Raw genomic sequence first — 13,821 nt, 5'->3', positions numbered from 1 at the left:
CCTGAACTCAATGCAATGATCGTTGATGAGGGGGTGTCTACTGGCTCCCAAACCTGCCACTGGATCTTCTATTATAATGGTGATCTCCCTGAGGCCTCCTGGGCAGGCAGCGAGGAGGAGGAAGAGAGCATTACAGAAGGGAGAGAAAACAGAGACAGGTTACTAACCCAGACAGGATCCCCTGAAGCCAGCACCTCACCCCAAGGGGTGTTCTGGGAACCAGCCTGGCCTCCCTAGAGCCACCCCCTCAAAAGGGCCCAGCATTCACCCACCCTGAGGGGAGCTATTAAATTGTTGCAGGTCCCCAGCTTATTCTACCAGCCAGATGAGAGTTGTATAGCTACAGTCCCTGCATTTTGGGACTCATGCCCCAGCCATGGCCTATCTGCACTTCAGATCCCAGAGAAAAGGCTCAGGGTCCCTCTGGGGCAGCTAGGATAGGACACAGCAGTGCTGCCATTTCCTAAGCCCTCTGCGAGGCAGAAAGAGAGGGGAAAAGCCAACATCTGGCAGCTGGTGCTGGAAGTACCACTAGACACCGGCGCAGGGGGTGCTGGGTCTCAGAGCTCCGCTGCAGAAGGTCGGAGCCTTCCCTCTCGCTCTCCGGGAATGCGGTGTGTGCTATGGACAGCGGATGAGCGACAGGGCAGAGGCCAGATTTCCCCAGATAGGTTCACATGAGTATAATCCCTCCTCGCCTGTTCCAAGCGCCGCACCAGGCCAGTTCAGCAGCTAACTTCAGGTCCCCAGGCTCCACTAGGTGAGACCATCGCAAGGACTTTAATTAGCTTGCACTCGCCCAGGGTCTCTCCCCCGAATGACGCACGGCACTGAGGGCGATGCCCACTGAACTCTCATCCCGACATGAACGCCCCCCACGACCCCACCGAACCTCCCCGCAGACGCCATCCCACCATTACCAGGCATTTTCCCAGAGGCCACGTTGGTATCGGAGTGTGAGCGTGTGTGGCTCCTCTTGAGGATCCCTTGAGGGGTTGATGTCTGCCCCTCCGAGAAGCTGGATCTGCGCAAATGGCTCACCCCCCTGCTGCTACTGCTTGCCCCCTGGTCCTCCAAGGAGGAGACGGACTCCGGGTTCTGGGAGCTGCTGGACGAGAACAGGTTGCAGCTGCTGCTCTTGCTGCTCGTGGTGGCACTGCTGCTGGGGCTGCTCTGGCTGCTGCAGGCCTGGCCCCGCCACCCTAGGTTCCCAATAGCCAGGTACTCTGGCCCGTCACTCTGGGCATCATCCTGGCTGCCCATCCACGGCTCGTCGCTTTGGCTGGTCACCGTGCTGGAGCCCATCTCGCTGACTGAAGATGAGGTGTTTCGGGGGGAGGTAACACTGAGCCGAGGGAGGCCAGGCTGGCCCGCAGGGGATCTGTCCTCAGGCAGCAGGAGGGATCCGTCGTACAAGGCATTTTCCAGCGGCTGGCTCATGCTGCTGTCCTGGAAGGAGTTTGCTGGTCTCCTGTCTGGATAGAGAGAGGCGTCAGAGGTCACACATGAGCACACAACAGCCTAGTCTAGGCCAATGAGGAAGTGACTCAGCACACCAGCAAACCGAGCAGAAGGGCACAGGTAAGGCCTCTCCGCTTTTATTGAAAAAAATCCCTTCCTCCTCACCACCTCCAGCACCCCAGGCCTGTGCTGAGAGGTAAAAACCAAGGCCCACGTCCTTCCTGAAGCTTCATTTCTATCCCCTGCTGGGGAGGTTTGGTAGGGTTGCTCAGAAGACCAGGCCACGCAGGAACATGGGTTTGCTGCTGCTGGGACCAGGCACAAAGCCTGCTTTCAGCGTAAGGTGTTTTGGAAAGTCCGGTTGTGCGCACACCCCCCACCACCCCCTGACTCCGTTACCATCAACCGTTTGGGTGGGCAGGGCTCTGCATGGCCACAGCAGCAAAACTTGTAATTAAAGTGCCAGAATGTAAAGAGACGAACACTGGACAAGGAATAAGTGAAAACAACAGGTTTAAAGTTAAATGCAAGGAAGCCATAGTTTGAGGCCTGTCAGCTACGTACCTTAGCCAAATGAGGCCTCAGGATTTAGGACAGGGTTAGGCAAAATACAGCCCCTGGTCCTGATCCGGCCCACTAAACCTTTGGCTCAGGCCCACAGGGCCACTCAGGCAGCGTCCCTGCCTGCCGCAGCTCCAGGCGATCCAAAGCAATTGACTGCAGGGGCCATGTGCCTCTAGGCACTGGGCACCCCTTGCAGGGGTGACTTTGCATGCTGCCCCAGCACAATCGCTGCAGGCCAATAGGAGCTGCAATGACTGTGCTGGGGGTGGGGTGGGGGGCAGCATGCAAAGTCTCCACACTCCCCAGCATGCATGGGGTGTGGAGTGCCAGGAGGCACATGGCCCCAGCAGCTGGCCCTTTGGGCAGCCTGGGGCTGTGGCAGACAGAGAACCAGCCTGACAGTCCCTCTGGGCTGCTGACTGAAAGTCACCTAGACAAGCACCTCCCAGCAAGTGCCTGTATCTGGCACCCCACCTCCTCTGCACTCCAGCTCCTGCCCCACCCAGGTCACCATCCAAACCCCCTATACCCTTCTTCCCCCAGGTCACAACTCCCAACCAGACCCTGCAACCCTCTCCGTGCTGCTCCCCCAGGCCAGCATCCTCTTCTGCACCCCAATCCCCTGCCCTAGGTCCCAGCCTCCTCCTTCTCCCAAACCCCTACCAGACAACACCCCCCATGCTCCTTCTGCACCCAACCTCCATCCCAAATCTGGCACCCCCTCCAAAGAAAAGTGCAGCCCTTAACACTTCCCAAAATCTTGGAGTGCCCCCTGCCCCCCACACCAATCAAAAATTTCTGCCCACCCTGACACAGGATAAGTTCGCCATGTTATCAAGAAACATCAGCGCAAGTAAGTTAATGGTAAATCTGTGTTGACTGCGTCGGTTGCTATGCTGAGGTTTTGAAAACTAACTACTGAGTTTGGACGAACATGTCTGGAAGAAACCAGACATCACAAGATAACCCTTGTAAACCGTTTGGGATTTCCTCAAGGCAAATGCCTGTTGCTACAGTGATAAGGTGTGATGGGGTTCTGGGGTCCCCCAAGCTCTGCACCCCGGCCGTAGGCAGGAGAGTCTCTCACTTAGCAGGAGAACAGCGGGTTTATTAGCCGACAGGACACAGCATCGTACAGAGGAGTCAGTGCAGCTGGCAGAGACAGCCAGTCCAATCCATGTTGGGGAGAGGAGGCCCCGAGGGGCCCCCAGAGCTGGGGCCTTGCCCCCTCCTTTGTCTTTCTCTCCCTCAGCCCAGACTAACTGCTTCCAACTCCCAGTTCCAATTCAAACCCCTCAGGCTCCACCTCCTCCTTTGTCTCCCGTACAAAGGTGTTACCTGGTCGTCAGGGTTACCCTCAGCAGGACCCCACACCCTCTGTGAGCCACTCACATACACACAGGTATCCCCCACTCCATCACATCTCTCCCCCCTTCCAGACCGAACTGAGCGGGGTCACTCAGCCGGTGACCTGGGGAAGTTCGGGGCCCTCCCCTCATGATCGGGCATCGGCTGTACCCCCGGTGCTCCCCTCGATGTGCACCACCTCCACGTCACAATCCTGCTGGGGGAGGCTCCAACCCAGGAGCTTGGTATTGGCCCTTTTCATGTGATGCAGCCGGACAAGTCCCCCCAGCTCCCTTGGGTTGGTCGGTCTCCCTGCTTCGGCCCCGGTCCGTCAGCCACGTTCTCAAGTCGGGCGGGCAGAGCCCACACAGATGCTGGAGCACCAACAGATCAAACAGGTCCCCTGTGGTCTGGGTCCTGCCCCATCCGACCACCAGCCCACACAGCCGCTCCAGCCAATGTCTGGAATTCAGTCACAGTCCAGTAACAGAAGGTACAAATGCTTCCATCCTTGGCATTTAGCCAGACCACCACAATGGCTGTGTGCCTCAGTTTCCCCTTTCATGCCACACAATAGGTTTGGAATGTTCCTTCTCATGTCAGAGGTTGCAAGACTAGTTACAGGGAACAACGGTGACATTTCAGAGTTACAGACTCCTTCAACATACAATTCATGCTTCTACATCAATGTCATCATGTCACATGGCTCTTTCCAAACATTCAGTGCATGGTACAATTCTACAGCTTTTGGGAGCAGCACCCCTTGGTTACAGCAGTTAGCGTGACTAACAGAACAAACCCATTGCAACTGTACATTTACGTTGCTCTTTGGTAGACCACAACTTTTGTGTAACCTCCTTGGGAATCTGGTATTTTGGGGATAAATGGCTGAGGCCTTTCTTAGCACCATCAAGTTCTAATCTTCTCCCTTGCCCCCTGGGGTGGAAATCTGATCTCTCTGGGTGTGCCCTCCCTTCTAACAAGAGCTGGGCCATTGATGATCTCAGGGAGACAGCCCCCTTCCAGCCAGTCTGGAAATTTGCAAACCAAACCGCTGTCTGAGAGTTGTTTGGTGAGTCCCAGACGCAGAATCCACATGAAGGAATCTCTGTTTATCCCTTACTGGCCCACCAGGCCCACAGCTCCTTTGTCCTTTTACCTCCAACTTCTGCCTCCCCGTGGAATCAGAATTGGAGTCCAGTGTGAGAATATAAGTGTTTCTAGCATCTGGAGATGGGGAATTGTTGAACCTCTCCTGCATCCTACAGAGATTGGCTATGCAGCTGTTTTACTTGGTTCTCACAGGGCTGCTCACAATTCCCTGATAGTTTTTACTTTACTTGCACCAGCTTCCAATTCCTGAGAAACTTTTACACTGCCTGCTTTGGACCCTTCCAGAGCACAGCCAGTGGTTTCACACTCAGGCAGGTCCTGGCCATCAGGAGCTGAAACAAACTTCTCCCCAGGCAAAGGGCTGCTCTGGCTCTTACAGACAGACAAGCACCTTTCCTGTTCACTCTCCTCCACCTCACTCCCATTTTCTGCAGTCCCCACAGACGGGTCAGGAAAAGTTTCAGGGACATTCTCTTCCTCAAGAGCTCCCCCAAACAACAACTCACCCCTGTCTTGCTCCACAGCGGCACTGCTCCCTTGAGCCACAACCAGCTCCTGGGGTTCACCTACACCCAGGATCACTTCTGGCCCATCAGGCAGATTCCCACATAATCCCCCTCCAAGCAGACAGCCAGTACCACCGGACAGAAGGTTAGGGTCCCTTTCCTCCCTTCTGCTACCAGCTCCTTTATCTTCATCAGTCAGCGTAACTCCATTGCCCGTCTGTTCTTGTGTCCTGGCGAGAGGATGACTCTGGTAGGACAGAGTCCTCTCACCCCCTCCCAATAACACCTCAGCATCAGGCAAAGAACAAGTACCAGAATCATCTGGTCTCTGGGATTCCCTGATGATCCTAACTGGATTAGACCAAGTTAAAGCATCATCCCCCCTGAGAGACACAGAGGTAGGCCCACTTCCCATCTGGGCTTCAGCTGCCCTCAGATCCAGCTCTGGGATCTTGGCTCCATCTTGAGCCCCCACAGGCTCAGGCAAAGGATTCACTTCCCCAGAAGCAGAAGCACTTTTCTTGCACCAAGGACCAGTGTCCTTAGCAGGGACACCACTGCCCATCCCAGAGCCATTCCCTCTGTTCCAGCCCCCATGGCTGGGTTTAGGCACACCTGGAATGCTCTTTCCTGGTGGTTCCTTCTCCAGCCACCCCAGGCTGGGGAATCTTCCTTAGACAATGGTCTAGTTTTCTAATTGGCACCTTTTCCAAATGCAGGCTCTGCTCTCTCCCCAGGCTGCTGCTGCTGCTGCTGTTCAACACAGACAGACAATGGGAGACACTCTCTCCTTTGTCCCAGCCCCCCGGCTGGTCTCCACACACACACAGAAGGTGAAGCAGCTTCTCTCACAGACAACTTGCCATTCCCAGTGGACAAGCTGCTTTCCTGCACAGACACACAGGCACCTTCCTCGGCCCAGGCCTGGAAAACTCTTCACAGGTCTGTCTTGGCCACTAGTAGATGATGGGTTGGAATCGCTCCTTCCCTCCTTGAGCTGTGGCAGGCCACTCGGTTCAGAACTCCAGGCAGTCCAGGGTTCCCTTCCCCGATCCGGGCTCACCTCTTCAGGATTTTCCTTAACCCTCAGCTCTGCCACTGCACATCCACGCTGCCTTGTCCAGCTGCTTTAATCTCGATTCAGTTTCCAGGTGCTGCCACTTCACAGCGGAGTTGCTCAGCGTGGTTGCAGGCTCTCAGGCTGATGCCCTCTGCACCCCACGATTCCTGGAAGAATCCCTTCAGTGTGCCAGGCTCCTTGCGGGTCACAGGCTCCCTGGGGTTAGGCCGTAGGCCCCTCTGCCCTCTGGGACCAACTCCAACAGACTGTCAGAGGAACCCCTTCTTCAGTGTGACACCCGCTCTCAAGGACCACGACCACACTGTCTTGGGAAGAACTCATTCAGCGTCAGCCTCCTTGTGGGTCACTTGTTTCTGGGGGTTGGGCCCTCGGCCTCTCCACCTTCTGGGACCGACTCCAACAGATTCCCAGGAGTAACCCCAGCTCGGGTGTGGCACCCCCTCTCGAGGACCACAACCGCAGTTGCTTGGGTTCGGCCGCAGGCCCCTCTGCCTTGGGAAACTGCACCTCACTGCCCGTCAGCACACCTGGGTCTCGCAGGCCCCACTTCTTCCGGGGCCCCGGTCACTTACTGCTGGATGCTCCATCCTCGGGGTGCAGAACATCCCACTTCTGACACCAGTGTGATGGGGTTCTGGGGTCCCCCAAGCTCTGCACCCCGGCCGTAGGCAGGAGAGTCTCTCACTTAGCAGGAGAACAGCGGGTTTATTAGCCGACAGGACACAGCATCGTACAGAGGAGTCAGTGCAGCTGGCAGAGACAGCCAGTCCAATCCATGTTGGGGAGAGGAGGCCCCGAGGGGCCCCCAGAGCTGGGGCCTTGCCCCCTCCTTTGTCTTTCTCTCCCTCAGCCCAGACTAACTGCTTCCAACTCCCAGTTCCAATTCAAACCCCTCAGGCTCCACCTCCTCCTTTGTCTCCCGTACAAAGGTGTTACCTGGTCGTCAGGGTTACCCTCAGCAGGACCCCACACCCTCTGTGAGCCACTCACATACACACAGGTATCCCCCACTCCATCACATAAGGTGACAAACTTAATATGCTGAAAGAAGAACTGTGCAAATGGCCTCTCAGGTGATGAGTCCCCCCAGTATCAACAGGAGGAGAGTCCTACACATGGCCATAAGGGGGTTCAACCCTCATGCTTTGGTGGTCTTCATTAATGCCCGGAGATTTTTTCCTGACCCACCACAGGAGGCAGCCACTCCACCGGTCTTGAGGGTCCCAGATGGAGATAGGAGTATGAAAGAACTGGGAATGTTGGGGCCGGACAGTGTTTTCTAACCACTATCTGTGCAGTTACGGTAACTGAAGTGTTCGCTCTGATCTGACTCAGGCTCCTCAAGTCTCCATCCCGCTGGGCGGTGTTAGCCATCAGGCTCCGAATACTGGGAGAGCCACAGAGATCTGACTTTCATCTAACACTAGAGCTTGGAAGGGGTTATCAGTACTATTCAATCCCCTAACCAGCCAAGGCTGCAGTATGTTACAGCATGGAGATTGCTCGGGAATCCTCAGCTACGTACACACATTATGGTAGCAGTTGCAGAGAAGATCTATCCTGAATCATGGACTATGCAAACAAACCCCGTGTGAGCGTGCGTTGGCCGCATTCTGAGTGCCCCAAGGAAACTCAGACTGCTCTTACCTGACACGCTGGTGGAGGCTGGCTGGTGCAGACCAGAGAAGGAGCCAAAGTACCTGTGCTGAGTATAGTCCACAGGAGGGCTACATACAGAACCAGGGAGGGCTGTCAGGCTCTGGGTCTGGGTTACACGAGTTGGGGCCTCACTCCTTCTGAGAAACTGAACAGATGGGGCACAGTTAAGAAACCAGAGCTACAGTGTTAAGCAACAAAGGGACATGGACAGAGCCCTGAAAGCTGTGACCATCGAGTCAAAGAGGAATCAACTGGCAGTCCCCAGTGTGAGTGCCTGTTACTAACCAGGTGGGACGCTGCCAACTCTCCAGCTTAGGGTGAAAAAGCCAGAGTGAAAAAAAGGAAGCAGCCCATTGCTGTCAGTTACACAACGGGCTCCCCCTGTGGAAACTGCCAGGCTCTGAGTGATGACCCAGGGCCAGCGGAAGGCACTGACCCACCGACAGACAGCTATTAATACTGCTGTGCCACCCAGCACAGAGCCATATGGCAACCTCCGAGCCCTTGCACAGAAGGAGAGTGGGGCACCGTTCACCCTCTTATACGGACGGGGACACTGCCTAAGGGTAAAGTGACCAGCGCAAAGCAATGATGGATGTCAGTGGCAGCAGAGGGACAAATAAAACCAGCTCTCCTGGCTCTTGAGCACAGGTCCTCTCCCTACACACTAGCACCGCCTGTGTCCTTCCAGGGGCAGACCTGGCTCCTGTTCAGAGGCCAGGATTGGAACAGGTAACACTCATCACACCCACCTGTCATCCCTAGAAATCTGCCCACCGAGAACTATGGGATCTTTTCAGAGGAATGATTGGCTCCTACTGTCCCTCTGCCCCCAATATTTGGATCCTGAAAGCCAACCAGAACGGGCTGTGACCCCTGTGTGCCCAGAACGACCAGCTCCCTGAAACAAAGATACCCCCACACCCACTGCAGCCCGTCTTCAACATCTCCCTGAGAAGTCAACTCTTAATCAGCTGTTTCCCATCCCTTATCCGGCTCTGCCCTGGAAGAACCCCAGCCAAGAAGAGAAACGCCTTCGCCAAGGGGCTGCAAGTGCCCTACACAAGATGCCATGCAAGGAAATCACCATTTGGGCAGAGAACAGGGACCCTTCTTACCACGGATGTGTCAATCTGAGCCAGGAGCCTGGGGTTGTTCTGTTCCACGGCCTCCAGGCACTGCAGCATGGCTGTGACATGGGCATCGCTGAGAAGGAAGGCTGCGTCTGGAAGGAAGCAGCAATGGACAGGGGATTGAGCCGGTGGGATCTGTAGCACCCTTGGCGGACAGGGATTCGTGGTGCAACTATTTAATATGTGATGCCGGAGACAAACTCCGGATCCCTTCCCGCGTCTTAACCAGCTTCACTGCAGCAGGAAAAGCAATTACGAAACAGCCGCTCTCCACCCACATTACCTAGGATAAGATGACAAGGACTCCAAGACCTCATGAATCAGGGCATAATCATCTGGGAGCAGGAAGAAACACCACCACTCCCCTCCCACCCAATATAGTATTGCACTCCTAGGAATTCTGCACCATGGCTGCACCAGTACCTATTACCAACACACAAGGGGTTCTCTCGCCTGGCCGTACCAGGAGTAAGCAGAGCCAGGCACTGATGGGCAAGTCAGGGTCCCAGAGAGAAACTGGGAAGCTCTGTAAGGGCTAGACACAAAGCCCACTGAAGCCCAGGGAGAAAGGGCCAGTGACTGACGCAAAGCACACTCATCTCCATCGGAAGAGTGCCATTGCAACTTGGCCCTACACTGGTACCCAGGGCTCAGAGCCACAGTCCCTGGAAAGGGCAGAGCTCCACACTGCGACCAATCGTGAGCTGGGATTTTCCCATCTGACGCTATTCTTGTTCCAAAATCTCACAGTTCCTTTGTTTGAATTAGAGGTGGTAGGAAACGTCTCGTCCTGCCAGAATTTACCATTTAAAACCATTTTCCCTTCTCAAATGGGGATGAAAAAAATCAAAAGGTCTGAAACCTTTGCAAACCAAAAATCTGGAAAAAATGTGGACGAGGTCAAAACGGCCCATTTTCTAATGTTATGGATTTTTTTTTGGGGGGGGGGTGTTTAAAAATAACTTAACATTCTGAACAAGTCATCTTGAGCCTGCAAAATATTTTTTTTTTATTTAGAAAAGGTCAAAATGGGACACTGGCAGTTCTGACACCCCCTTGCAAACAACATGTGAGTGGGCATTTCACTGAAACTGATCTTTTCCCATGAAGGGTTTTGGCTCTGATGAATCGATATTTTCCAACACAAAAAACTTTCCACCAAATATTTTCCAGCTGGGTCTAACTTGAATCCAGCCACAGGGAGGCTCGGGAACAAAACCTGATGTTGTATCACTACTGCCCCCACCTGATTATAGGCAACACCTGGCCCTGGGCATGGTCAGGAACAGGGTCCTAGACTGCACAGATTGTTGGACTGATCCAGAATCCTAATCTCACTGCATTCCAGGTTAAGAACCCCTTCCCCTCCAGGCACTGGCATTCTCTGGGCTACGTAATTTCCTGCCCTCCCCCATCCCAGCATCCTGTGCGTTACAGGACTCCACCCCCATGGCAGGAAAGCAGGGCATGCTTAGATATTCTCCCCGCGGCCGGGGTTGGCATTGTCTCCATGGTGCTGTTTACCTGTGTAGAACTTCCTGATGTACTCTCTGTTCTCAAGCAGCGGTTTCAGCTGTGCAGAGAGGCAGTGGAACTGCAGACTGTGCTGCAGCCACAGCTCTGCTCTGGCTTGATTGCCGACACCTTCTGTGTTTGGCCGTCCATTCTCGTGCAGACTGACGAACTGGAAAGGGACACCGCACGCGCATCAAACCAGAGAGAGACTACAGGGCTCACAAGAGAAGTCTGGAAAGTCAGTCTTGGCTTCAAGAGCAGACGCTGGCCCTTCTGGCCACTTCCCGCCACCAGGCACAGACAGAGGGCAGACAGCTGTGTTGTAGCAGTACTGTAACCATCCACCCTTCCACAGGCAGAGGGGACATACAAGGGACCTAGTTGCACTGGGAGGGAACGGAGCCACCTAGGTCATTAAGTACGGCCATATGTGGTCAGACCATTGGTTCATCCAGCCCACTAGCCTGTCTTCTGACAGTTGCCAATGCCAGGTGCTTCATTCAGGGGAACAAATGGCACAGGTAGTCAAGTGATCCATCCTACTGTCCATGCCCAGCTTCTGACAGACAGACTAGGGACACTTCAGAGCATGGTGTTGCATCCCTGACCACGCTGGCTAATGGCCCTGTCCTTCATGAGCTACTCAAATCCTCTTTTTAAATTCAGTTTTGCTTTTGCCCTTCACAACCTCCCCCAGTGAGCAGTTTCACGGGCTGACTGTGTGTTGTGAGAAGCAGCACTTCCTTTGGCTTGTTTTAAACCTGCTGCCTATTAAATTGGCCGAACCCTGCATCTTGTGTCATGGGAAGGAGTAAGCAACACTACCTTAGGCCTGGTCTAGACTAGGGATCAAAGTTGATCCCAGATATGCAATTCTAGCCACACCATTTGCCTAGCTAGAATCAACACACCAGGATCAACTTTCTGCCCTCGTGCAGACCAGGGATCTTTGGGATTGTGCCGTCTCTTACTCTGTGCGCCAGCCTGGAGTACAGGGTCGATGGCCAAACCCAGAGAGACCGATTCTGATGCACTGTCACATGTGCGGCAAAAACTGATCCCTGGAAGATCAATTGCAGTGTGCTGACACTGCCCCCACCATAAGTACAGACATACCCTTAGTCACCTTCTCCATGCTGGTTGAGATTCTAGAGACCTCTATCACATCCCTGCTTAGTGGTCTCTTTCCACATCAAAAAGTCCCAGTCTCTCCTCGTTTGGAAGCTGTTCCATACCCCTAAAGGTTTTTATTACCCTTCCCTAGACCTTTTCCAATTTTAAAAGATCTTTTATGAGATGGGGCAAATAGCGCTGCATGTGGTATACAAGATGGGGGTGTACCATAGATTTCTACAAAGGCTTGACGATATTTTCTGTCTTATGATCCATCCCTTTCCTGATGATCCCCAACATTGCTCACCTTTTCTGACTGCCACTGCACGTTGAGAAAATGTTTTCAGAGAGCTGTCCACAGTGAATGCAGGATTCCTTTCTTGAGTGGAAACAGCTCATTTAGGCCCCATCATTTTATAGGTATATGTGGGATTATGTCTTCCAACTTGTTTATTTCACACTCTTAACACTGAATTTCATCTGCAATTTGCTATCCGTTTGAACGGGTAACTCTCTGCAGTCTGCTCAACTGTTAGGAGTAATTTTGCATCATCTGCAAACGTCAGACTTCTGACTTTTATTTATTTACTTATTTACTGTTGAGTCATTGGCTCTTCAGTTAGTTGCTCTTCCAATTCTTTTTTTGCTGGTCTCATCATACTTTTACACTGGACTTGCCAGGGTTCATCCGCCTTTCTGTTTTTCCCAGTAGGCCAGGCGACTAGTGAAAGGATGGAGGGGGAACACCAGCCATGTAACCATCTCCCCATGCGTCTCCTCACTGCACCGCCTGGTGGAGAGCAGGGCAATGCCTGTGCTGCCCGAGGTCTTACCCCTGCCCTGCCTCTTTCCCGCCCCACCTCTTCCCCCCAGGGTCCTTTCCAGCAATGCAGCCCAGGGGACTGGCACCCGCAGTAGGCACCAGGCCCCCCTGCACCTGTCAGCAGTGGGAAACTGAGTGACACAGCTCTGCTCCCTGGCTGTTGGCCATGTCACTCTTGTTCCTGACAGCAAGTGCTGGGGTGGTCCTGTCCTGCTAGGAGCAATGTGGCTGGCTGCCAGGCAGCAGAGCTGCCTCACTTCACTACCCCGCTTTCCCTGCTTGGCTGATGGTGAGTGCGAGGGGGCCAGACCCCTGCTGCGGGCCCTGGGCGTCCAATAGTCCAGCCCCGGCTCTGGCCCCTTGCCTCTCCTGCCCGTGCATTTGGGAGAGGCTTATGGCCCCTCAGAGCTCCCTCCCACGTCACCAGGGTCAGTAGGATTTGCCTTCTCACTTTCAGAGGCTGATTCTTTGCCTCTGACTGTCCCTTCAGCTTTACTGTTTAACTGCGGTGACACTTTTTTGGCCCTTCGACCAGGGTTTGCGCTTTATTTTTTTTAATTCAGGGTATAAATGTAACCTGCAATCCACAGCAGCTAGCCCTAGGGCCTGAGGTACTCTCTTCAGTCACACGACACAGTGCGCAGCTCGGGAAAGCCCCCACGCTACACCAGAACACTTCTCAGTGCTCACCGGAAGCCTCCAGGATATGTTCCTTCACTGGCGTCCTAGGAGACCCTACAACTCCCAGAGCCTGGGTGCCCCACCCTCGACCTGCTGGGGGGTCTGGGGTTACTATTAAGCAACACTATCATCAGAAGGGATGAAATCCTGGAGGCCTGAGCCCCTGACCCGAACAGCAGGGCAGTCCGACTGACGTAGCCCCTTCCCCCTGCCTTTCCAGTGCTTATCGTCGTCTCTCAGCAGGTTTGGGCCTAGCTAATGCCTCATGCTCCTTGGAGAAAGGACACGGCCTTTCCTCCATCCAGAGCTATGAAGACTGGCCCAGCCACATACGAGACCTCAAAACATGAAACGCTCTTTGCATGAAGAGTTTAAGATGGGCTGGTCAATCGTCCACTTGGCAAAGGGGGAGCAATTTGTGCCAGTTGTCGGGGCAGTTAGTGATGGAGCAGCAAACGGCTCTGAGGAAAGAGACCAAAAACTTATTTCTCATAGATCAACTGCCATCCCGGTTCTTGGCTTTAACCTGCAAAGCTCTTGGGGGCAGCTTGCACAGCATACAAGGTTGCATAGTTTAACTAAAGGGACACAGACACAATAGCGAGATTAGAACAAAGCGTCCCCTCTCTCAGTCGGTCAAAGTAAGACAAGAGGATCGCTCCAAGGATGAGAGCTCCACTGCCGGGGCATCCCAGATGTTCAAGGCTGTGGCCCACACGCCAAATGCTTCATTCACCCAATTAATCGTAAGACTAACTGTGCACCCTAGTCACTCTCTACTGGCCAAGGAAAGCAGCGGCCTCATGGTCTCCCAGCCAGCTCCAT

General features: G+C 54.0%; 1 protein-coding gene across 3 annotated transcripts in view; it reads right to left on the bottom strand.

Moving 5' to 3' along the window:
• RUBCN (rubicon autophagy regulator) overlaps positions 1 to 13,821 on the bottom strand; it is a 60,895-nt gene that overhangs the window by 28,648 nt on the left and 18,426 nt on the right. For all 3 annotated transcript variants that reach the window (XM_075004716.1, XM_075004717.1, XM_075004718.1), the window contains 4 exons: positions 10,389 to 10,548; positions 8,850 to 8,956; positions 7,720 to 7,876; positions 921 to 1,475 (listed from right to left, as the gene is read on the bottom strand). In XM_075004716.1, the coding sequence (XP_074860817.1) occupies positions 921 to 1,475; positions 7,720 to 7,876; positions 8,850 to 8,956; positions 10,389 to 10,548 (979 nt within the window). The remainder of the gene's footprint in view (positions 1 to 920; positions 1,476 to 7,719; positions 7,877 to 8,849; positions 8,957 to 10,388; positions 10,549 to 13,821) is intronic.

This window comes from Carettochelys insculpta, chromosome 10 (assembly GCF_033958435.1).
Source record: "Carettochelys insculpta isolate YL-2023 chromosome 10, ASM3395843v1, whole genome shotgun sequence".
NCBI classification, from domain to species: domain Eukaryota; kingdom Metazoa; phylum Chordata; order Testudines; family Carettochelyidae; genus Carettochelys; species Carettochelys insculpta.
The sequence above is the reverse complement of the archived record's forward strand: the minus strand, read 5'-3'. Positions and strand labels throughout refer to the sequence as shown.